This window comes from Ailuropoda melanoleuca, chromosome 10 (assembly GCF_002007445.2).
Source record: "Ailuropoda melanoleuca isolate Jingjing chromosome 10, ASM200744v2, whole genome shotgun sequence".
Lineage (NCBI taxonomy): Eukaryota > Metazoa > Chordata > Mammalia > Carnivora > Ursidae > Ailuropoda > Ailuropoda melanoleuca.
This window is the reverse complement of record NC_048227.1, coordinates 80,086,163-80,096,470: the sequence shown is the minus strand read 5'-3', so window position 1 is coordinate 80,096,470 and position 10,308 is coordinate 80,086,163. Positions and strand designations below refer to the sequence as shown.

Sequence of the window (10,308 nt, the reverse complement as noted above, 5' to 3'; positions counted from 1 at the left end):
AAACAAACTGAGGGTTGCTGGGAGGGGAGAGGGATGGGGGATGGGGTAACTGGGTGATGGGCATGAAGAAGGGTGCTTGATGTAATGAGCACTGAGTATTATATGCAATTAATGAATCACTAAATTCTACCCCTGAAACTAATAATACACCATGTGTTAAGTAACTTGAATTCAGATAATTAAAAAAAAAAAGCTATTTAAGAACAACACTCCTTTGATCACTCTTGGAAGCTACTTATAAGCTGGGTCCCATATTTATCTGAAAAAACCTTGCTTTAAATATTCTAAAAGGTATTATGTTGTCATTAATGAACTGCAGCTCCTTTCTGCATTACACTTGCCTGTGACTGCTCCCACGTAAAAACTAATGCAAGTCACACCCTCCTGGCACGTCAGCCCGCTTTTAGTCTTGATGAGTGACATTCTGCCATGTTACATCTCAGCTTGCCTTAAATGCAAATGCCATCATCTAGTCACAAGCAAGAGAAGGTAAGAATACATCAGGAAGCCTAAATATAAAATTTCACATTATTTAGAATCGAGCTAAGTCCACACAACAAAAACTCTACAACATGGGAGGGTGAAGAAAATGAAAACATTTCCAAAGGTATTTATTGAGAAATAGTAAAGATGTACATATTTTTACAAGCTTTTAATATTAATTTACATTTCTTTAAATTATGTCGGCCCCGATAATCTATACTGTACTAATACATCACAGAAACCCGTGACTTTGTGAGATTTCCATAATGCTACCATAGCTGGGAGTCAAAATGCAACTTTGGCTCATGATGCTTAAATTTGTTTTTGAAAGAAATACTAAAGGCCATATTCACTGAGAATGTAGGCTCGTCATAAACAAATGTGCTTAAAAAGAAAAAAAAACTTCAAACTGGAGCATGCTGTTGACACTATTTTGAATCTTCACTCACCAGAAACTAAGGCAAAAACCATTTTGAGAGTTATCTGCTTTTTTGTGCACAGACTGGATGATTCTAATTTTTTTTTCTTTTGCCTTTGAATTTGACTTACAAACTTTTGTAGGGGTATCGTGACTTAATCTTATATACTATGATATTGTAGCCAGGCCACCTCTTTTGATTTTTTTCAGGTGTGACACGGGTGGTTACCAAGTTTGCACATGTAGTAGCTGAAAACTCATTTGGGGACAGAACATTTTTCAAATTGGTTAGAATAAGGCACAATATTCTACGTCAACAGAAAGTGCGAACTGCCAAAAGAGTTGTTTTTTTGTTGGTTTTTTGGCTTATTTTTGTTTTGTTTTGTTTGTTTGTTTTAGATCAGAAAGGAAGAGGATCTCTGTTCCAGGCACAGGAAGGGCAGGGTTCTAGTTTGAGCATGCTCAGAGTTGCATGTCAAACTGAGAGGTCAGCCATATTGGCCTGTGCCATTGTTGTACCAGACAAGTTATTCGTTAACCCAGCATTTAGGTTTTATGCTGGCAGCCTCTTCTGAACACACAACCAGGGGAGAAAATGTGAGAAGCAGCCCTGGGTGATGTCATCGGTGACCCTTCCTTTGTCTGTGAAGGGTGTTCCTTTCTGGCCCTGCAGGGTTAGTAGCATTAGAAGCCTTGCTTGTTTGATGCGAAAAAGAATTAAAAGTCTAGATGTAATGCCACAATTCTATCATTTGAAGAAACTGTCTAGGAAGATAAATTTTTTATTCACAGTAATAAATATTTAAGGTTTTAGTGCACAAAATATAATTATTGATAATCCAGTGCAGCTTTCTGATTTTTTTTTAAACTGCTATTTTCAAGCTAAAGGCCAACAGAATTGTAAGAAGACGATGATGACCACTGTCATTATTATTAAAAGTATCGCAACCTTCATTTGTCTGCATCAGTGCTTGGTGCAGAGAGAGCCAAAGTTAATAAAATTTAAAGAGTGAGTTTAAGGTTCGTGTGAAATCATGGTCTTAAAATCTGCAAAACTGGATCTCAAGCTCTTTCTGGCCAATGTAAATATGGCCTTATCAGTCAGTAAAGAAATACATATTTGCAACCTGGAAAATAAAACCACATTTCCATAGTGAATGTTGTGATCAGTGTGCAAAGCACTGACCTTACAGGAGCACCGAAGTCTCCGGTGATGAGCTACCAAGGACTAGCCTCTGGTCAGGGGCGCTGCCTACTAGCTGGATTCCAGCTTCCACATTATGACATTGTGAGCACAGAACTGCAGGTGCAGACACCATTAAAACACTCCTAGATCTTGAAGTCTTAAATTTCCACAAGGGCAATCATGTCACACAAGATGACAGGAGAACCTGTATCGTGTTCCTAACATGGGCTACACACCAAGAAAAAAAAACCACACATGCACACACAACGATGACAGGCTCTCCTTGCAATGAATGCAGGCCATTGTGCAGGAAGAGTGCAGGCAGAAATGAAGGTGCGTGGGTCTCTAAGGGAGAGAAACTGGATTGACGCATTCAGACAGAGAACCAGATACTATTTCACTGCTGTAATTTTAGTATTGCTGCCAAAATCTGGCTCGCTTGCCAATTTATTTTATGATGATATTCTAGGTAAAATTTTCATTGATTCACTCCTTTCTTTAGAAGCCATCTGGGCATTCGCCTTCCACCACTGATGACATTTCATTTTCGCAACGGCATTGGGAATGAATGCAGTTAGCTTTATTGCAAGCCATGTTCACTCAATGTGAATTTCAAGCCAGGTTCATGGCATATCCTAAGAAAGTATGGGTGCTATTTGCTTATGATTTTAATGAGACTATTTTCCTCTACACAGCTTACACATATCAAAAAGTCAAACTCAAAATAGTATAAGTAGTTATGAATATGGCTCTTAGTTTTCTCCAGAACTGTAGAAAGGGGTACTCGAGACTTCAACATACATTTCACTTTCTAAGTAAAGGTCCCACAGTCTTTCCCAAACCTCCTGCTTATGGTTGGATGCACAAATAGTTGCCTCACATAATTATTGGAATTATTAAGAACCCAAATAAAACACAAGCTTTCCTTTATTATCATTGTCTTCTTATTGCAACAAATACTCAGTTTCTTGATGATGCAGTATTAAGCTTTGACGGCTTGAATTTTAAATTTGGTCATCTTAAGAATGATCACAAAGGTTTTTTTTTTTGTTTTTGTTTTTCATTATCTACAGAGATTTTAACCAAAGTTACATTGTAACACACAAACGCTGTCTTGTCTTTAAGGCACAACACATCAGTATGAACATTCTGTTTGCCAAACTTAAAAAAGAGACATTATTAGACTCCCATTGCCCACCCACTTCCCTCCCCAACAAATGAAAGAAAAAATTGCATCCACTTTCAAAGTCAGCTGCTAATAAAGTCACAGTAAATTATTTTCATCAATAATTTACACAAATTACAGGTCTAGATAGGATTGTCCTTATACAGTCTGAGTGCATTCCAATTCAGATTTTCTGGGCTAGGTAGGCTAAAGTCAGATTCAAACCTCAGGGCTGAGAAGATCTCCCATTTTGAGGAATGTTGTTGAACACCACCTTGTCAGACGGAGCCTGTGTTGGTGCTTTGCCAGGGTAAGAGTTCTTTGCTAAAGCTGTTAATTCCAGTTAGGACTCACTCGGTGTGTACCAGCAACCTCCACAGATTTTTTTTTTTTAAACCATTAAAGTGTTGTAAATATAAGACCATAGAGCTTCCTTTCTGTAGTGCTAAAGTTTAATTCCGTTCAGCAATCTGAATTCTTCATTCTGGAATTTTCATTCCAAATATGATTTCATCCTTTAAGACAATTTATATGTGTAAAGCCAGAGGCATTGAATCACACATAAAAATTCAGTGTACTTGAAATATATAAAAAAAAAAATAATGGATCTCCAGCTAGAGAACACAGTTACAAATACTCTAATTCCAGTGCCTGATGCAGAGCCAAGAGGTCTGAGTGACTTGATATCCTCCAAAAGGGCATGTTGTGCTGTGTGTTGACAGAGGGAGGGACAGAGGAGAGAAGGGGAAGGAATGGAGAGAAATCATAACTATTGTCTCAATGAAGCAGCCGTACACACAAAGACGTGTGGTTCAACCACGTTCAAGGGAGGGAACTCAAGGGAGGCATGATCGTATCTGAAGGCTTGGTAGCATCAATATCATATTGTCAAAATAATAGAAAAATAGATCTGAACTGGATTTCAATGTTTATAAAAGCAAATACTGAGATTTCTTAAGTAGTTTAATATTTATTCTGGAAAAGCATGACCAACATCAGCATCTGGGAAGCAAGTTCAGCATGAAAATTCTCCATGGCTGATGGGAAGCAATATTTAACCACAACACTCCTTAGGGTTCACCTCTCAGAAACAAAATTTTAAAAAATGATAAATTTCCTAAGTCCAAGGTTTTTGTCTATATGAGAAGAAGAGGGTGAATTCCTTTTATGTAAAAAATAATTTGAGGCTGGACTGTATAAGGTAGAAAACAATGTGGGGATGATCAACCTTCCTCCTTGTCTGGGGTAAGTAATAAGTTAAGTCGGTAGCACTGACTTATTTCACTGGTATAGGACTGAAGAAAGCACTCCAGCATCCATTCTCAATAGGGGTGGTAAGTACTAAGGGGGACAAAAATAGCCTCTTGTGGGGAAAAATATTTTTAGACATTACAATCGTTTGAGCCTCTCCAAAGACATACCAGGATATGGTATATGTGTGATAAGTTTCACGAAAAAGTGTAATTAGGAAAAAACTGTCTAAAAATACTCCATTATGGACAATAATGAAAAAAAGAAATAATGCACAGTGGCAATTAAAATCAAAGCATTATTTGTAATTTTGGGCTGATGGCATCTTCTAGAATACATATGTGTAGAATACATATCCATATATATATTTATATATCTATAAAATGGAAATACATATCTATGTATATATAACATGGAAAATATTTTATTATAAAAGTCAAACATTAAAATATAATCACTATTGTTATGATTCTTTGCTGTCCAACATGGCAGCCATGTGTCTATTGAGCACCTGACATGTGACAAGTCCTGTTCAAAATGCCTACTGAATTTCAAAGACTTAGAATGTAAACATCACATTAGTAATTATTATATTTATTAGGTGTTGATACAATAATATTTTAGGTATATTAGGTTAAAATATATTACTAAAATTCATTCTACCTCTTTTTAAAAAAAATGCAACTTCCAGAAAACTTAAAATTACAATAATGGCTCACATTATATATTTCTATAGGGGGGTGTGGTTATACATTAATTCTTAAACTTTGAAATTTCTTCTTAAATTTGCAAATGAAACGTTTCTAGATCCAATTAAAGCACAGAAATTCACCTAGAAGTAACCTTTTTTCTTTGTCATTCAGCTCAGATCTATTTATAATAACAAAATAGTACTTTAAATTTCTGTGCATGCGATTACAGCCACATCCAAAGCAAAGCATGCATCCTGGATACTAGAGGAACCAGCCACCTGTGTTTCAAAATAGAACTGTAAGCCTTCACCATCACCAAAACTATACCTACATAAACAACCATTTGGAAATAGCATTCTAACAAGGTTCTCGTCCACTTGGAGTCACGCCTTTTTCTCCTGAAGTTTCAGGGGTAAAGCAGAGGGTCTAACAACTGGGGTGCCAAGTCCTGTTTTCACACCATGGATAAATGGTGTGGAATTTATAAATTTTCATTTTCAAAGGCATATAATGTTCCTGGTTTGGAAGAGCGAATTTATATGGCTCTGACCTAGATATGTGTGAATTTCACATAGTCTAAAAGACACGCAAAATGTCTGCTGCACTGGCTGCATTGACTACGTGCTGTGTGTCATGATGCTGCCAATAAGAAAGATCGAAACAGCAGGGACTCTGGACATGGACAAACTCCGAATAATACTTAAACTGTGTAGCAACTGGAAGGATTTCTAAGTAGCAGTCAGCAACGAAAGTTGTGTTTCTTGAGGCTGCATCTCTGACCTTACACAGAATGTCCTAGGGGCCAGTGCGCTGTCTTGGGTCACTGATGCTGCTAATAATTAAGACCAAGAGGTCTGTAGGAGTCAGAACCTGCAGCAGTTCACTTCATATTATGGAAAAGCATGGAATTTTTCCATTATGGCTTCCAGCACTTCACCAAACCTTCTAAAGTAGAAGCCCTTTCGCTTTCTTCACTTTGTTCGATTTGAATTATCTACAAACCAAAGCCCCTTCTTTTATCTTTCTAGTATAGCTAGCTATAAACTTTTCTTAAAAACTCATTTATGTATTTAGTTTGGAAAATAGAAATCAGGTAAACATTCTAGAACATGTAAGTGTCTAGTGAAGGCTTTATTAGATGATGATTTGAGATCTCCTCAGGATAACGACAACATTCTTTCTATGTAAAACAATATAAGCTGATATTCACTGTTTAAAAATAGCAATTATCATTTTGCCTTATTTTATAAATTTTATGATTTTAATCCTGGCTAGATGATATTTGTGACCCTTCCGTGAAGGAAGCATTAGATCTCAGTGTTGTGTCAACTGATAGTTTGGTGTCTAGGACCAATCCTGGTAGCCTCCTTCTTTTGATCTTGGGCCAATCATTTAATGGTTTTTAACTACCTTAATTTCTTCTTCAAAAATATGGGCCAAATGAAAAGGCTTATTTAAATACCTAGGGTCTATGAGATTTCCTGAATATGTTCAATGCCAGCTGCTTGGCTTCAACTGAGTACTAACGGTTCACTGAGGCCGGCAACACTCTTGTAGAAAATATAAGGCATACTGCCTCTAAGTCTCTATGACAAGTTGGCACCAAAGGGTTTGAACAATACATGCCATTCCAACAGCATTTATTAAATCCTCTAGCAAGAGTTTTTTTTCTTCAGCTATTAAATCTATCCTTAGCATTTATCATCATGGAGCACACTTACTACAAGGCACTCACAAGGACCATTGGCATAAAAGGTGGGTGAGCAAAGGGGTAAGAACAGAGCCATTCATATGATTTCTGTGGAGCTCATTAAACTTATCAGGTTAGACTTTAAAATGGTTGTCTTCCACCACCTTTTCAAAGACTGCCATATCTGTGTGCATTACACACACACGCACACACACACACACTTAGACTAAATTTTCACACATTTCCTATCAAATTTCAGGCAAAAAACGCTAGACTCCAAATGGTTTATTTGAATGTCAGTATTGACCTTCTCACGCTCTTACTGCTTTGCATCTATCAATTTCAATAATTTGTCAAGCTGCCCCTGGGCCACACTAGAGGAATGCAAACACAAAAGCTTGCATTAGAAGGATCACACCAACAGTGTTTGAGACAGGTTACCTTTTTTGCTGCCTGTTCTTCTTCTACACCATCCCCAATTACAACATACACTACTTTTCTGCCAAACCTTTGCATTATTCGTTCAAAGCAACTTTCTTTTCCTGGAAGATAAATGAGATAAAGTTCAGAGTGAAGTTACCTGGTTAGCGGCATGCTCCTCATCTCGGCCATCTCCAATCACAACATAAGTTATGTTAGTGCCAAATCTGGAAACTATACGCTCAAAACAGCTTTCCTTGCCTGAAAAACAATGCACTGCTTACTCTTCCAGCCATTGCCTTCATTAACCTGAAGGTTCATAAAGCGTTAGGTTAATCACTCTTGAACGTCAATCACTTAAACTAGCTTGCAACCTCTGGGTTTATGAAATCAACAAATATGTTTGAATCACGTAAGTCTCTACTTGGGACAGATGATTAAACGAATGGGTTTCACACTTCAAAAAGGTCAGTAGGGTTAAACATTTGACCCAGAGAAAATGTTAGCATCTTTTACACCACCAAAAGAATACTGGAACAACTTTACAAGCAACTATGAGTTCAAACATTTATTTGTTTAATTCTGTGTATCAAATTTTATCTAGTTTAAGTAGTATAGACAAGTCAGCTAGAAATACTACTGAAAAAAACTGAAGGTTCACCTATAAGGAAAGAGGAAATACTAAGATGTGGATTTACCTTGATAAACAACTCCTTTCTTCAAGTGGCTGGGAGCTAGTCTGCTCGGATTAATTGTACTAAGGGTGCTGTCTGGACCACAGCACTGCAGACACCTGTCTCCTCTGATTGCACTATGGGAATAACACGGTGGAATTTCTACATGCTCTTCGTTTTACAACACTGGCATAATTCTCTGAATTTCATTCTCAGAATGTTCATGCAGTCATGGCTTTTTTTTTTTTTTTTTTGCATTTCTTTCTTAATCTGATAGTTCAGAACGCCAAAAAATACTAGCGTAAAGGGAAAAGTAAAAAGGATTGTTTTTTCAGATTAAATATAAGGAACGATTTGGCCAGTAAAAAAGAATATTGTCCTTGCTAGAAGAAATGTTTATGCCGTTGTAAAATTATTTGACGTGTCAAAATGCAAAATAAAGTGTGATAGGTTAATCCTGCTAGCATAAATACATACAATTCTGTAATGAATGAGTGGGACTGGCATCAGGGCTCTGAGCTGCAGTGCGTATGACAATGTGGGATTTACATTATGAAAGCTTATAGAGGCCCTCTTTAACTATACTCCTGAAACAGCTGCAACTGGGGCCTCTTTTTAGCTGGTGCCAATATCAAAACTCGGCGAGGCCCAGGGCAGGTTATTTTTGGTAGGGGATTTTGGGATTCTGAGCTCTTGTTAAGGTGCCAGAGCCTAAGTTTGCTGACCTGCGGGGCACATTATACAACACATTTCCCCGGGCATTTCCTTGACAAGACAGTGCAATATGGGAGCTGTTTGCCTTTAACTCTTCCAGGACGGCAAAGGATAGGAAGCTCTGTTTTTGAAAGATTATTAGAGACATAGTTTGTGAGAGGCACTTCAAGTCAAAGACAGCTCCGCAGACAGTAAGCACATAAACAAGGCTGTAGTCTTTGATTACTATAGAACACTGTTGGAAATGTGGATTTCCAGCCATTCGTGAGCTATAATTCATGAGATTATTTTTTTCTGGAATTAAGGATACTACTGCATCCATCTAGACTCCCCTGTAATGCCAACATAGCATTTTTATCTTACATCCAGATTATTGCATCTACCAAGATGCAGTATCATATATCATGCTAACTAAGATATTAAGTACCATGGCCAAAGACACTCTGTTATTTTGAAAACAGGTGCTGTAATGAAAGATAAATACAAATACATAAGTAAACAGAATTGTCCAGATACTGAATTCAGAATTTCACTAGGCAACAGTTTCCATAAAATTTGCACATGTACAATAAGTCACAGGCTACTTTGTTATCTGAGCTCTATTCAAATTTATGTGATATTCTAATAGCAGAATTGATAAAAGAGGGAATCATGCAGAGAGACATATTAAGAAAATCTCCCAAGACACAGATGTGAACACATTTCATACAGAGTTAGAAAGAATTCTCTTACCTATTTTAGTTGCACTGTAAATATTCTCAATGGGGAAAGCACCTCCTAAACTATAGAGGAGAACCTTCGCGAGTGCTGGGATCAGCTGGGTTGTCGTTACCAAGACATTTACGCAGTTACTCCTAAGACAGGGAGGAAATACGCATAATTGTTTTCTAATACTAAATGATTTCTAACGGTGCAGATTTTAAAATGATCACTGGGGTCTTTCAATTCCATAACCAATGGGCCCTGCTAACTTTCAACAGTTACTAATGGAGTGCCTGCTACCTGGCCGGCACCAGGACGGGCTAGGGATATATCCCCGAATGCGGGAAGGGCTGCAAGAAGGCAAAAAGAAGTCAAGGATGAATGACGTTTTTGTCCCCGCCGCATCCCAGGTCACAAGGCAGATAGGAGAGAGACAAGGAAATAGACACCTGCAATATGAAATATGTTCTGTAATAAAGATCTCCTCAGGTTTCTGTGGAACCTCAGAGAAGAACACCTACCCCAGCTGGTAGCAATCACAGGAAGGTTTTCAGAGGGATAGTTCAGCTCTAAGTTTTACAAGTATCCAGACGAGGTATTTTTTTAGGGTGGTAAGAGTCTATGTCCCAGGATTAGAAGAGCCTGGAAAAGTAGTAGACATAGGCAGAAAGCAGGTGATGGGATGGGTAAGAGGACTTTTTGGATTCCGTGGGAGAAACAGTCCAGTGTTCCAATCAAGGGGGCTGACAGATGGGGATCCCGAAGAAGTAAGAATGGAGAGGACCCTTATTTAATCTGGAAGAGGTGAATCCCTGGATCTCCTTCTCAACAACAACAAAGGGCCAACTGCAGTTAGTGGGTCCAGTTTTAATCCATCTATAAAGGCCCTACTCTTTGACAGGGACAGTGTCCC

The 10,308-nt window shown here is 37.9% G+C and overlaps 1 protein-coding gene across 11 annotated transcripts in view; it reads right to left on the bottom strand.

Annotated features, from left to right (window-relative positions):
* Window positions 1-229: 229 nt before the first annotated feature.
* EYA4 (EYA transcriptional coactivator and phosphatase 4) overlaps window positions 230-10,308 on the bottom strand; it is a 262,796-nt gene continuing 252,717 nt past the window's right edge. For 8 of the 11 annotated variants that reach the window (XM_011228766.3, XM_019802811.2, XM_019802814.2 and 5 more), the window contains 3 exons: window positions 9,426-9,547; window positions 7,327-7,427; window positions 230-3,960 (listed from right to left, as the gene is read on the bottom strand). In XM_011228766.3, coding sequence (XP_011227068.2) covers window positions 3,880-3,960; window positions 7,327-7,427; window positions 9,426-9,547 — 304 coding nt within the window. In that variant the 3' untranslated portion in view covers window positions 230-3,879. Of the gene's footprint in view, window positions 3,961-7,326; window positions 7,428-7,465; window positions 7,567-9,425; window positions 9,548-10,308 lie in introns of all 11 variants that reach the window. The other 3 variants (XM_034669166.1, XM_034669169.1, XM_034669168.1) reach the window with 1 other exon arrangement.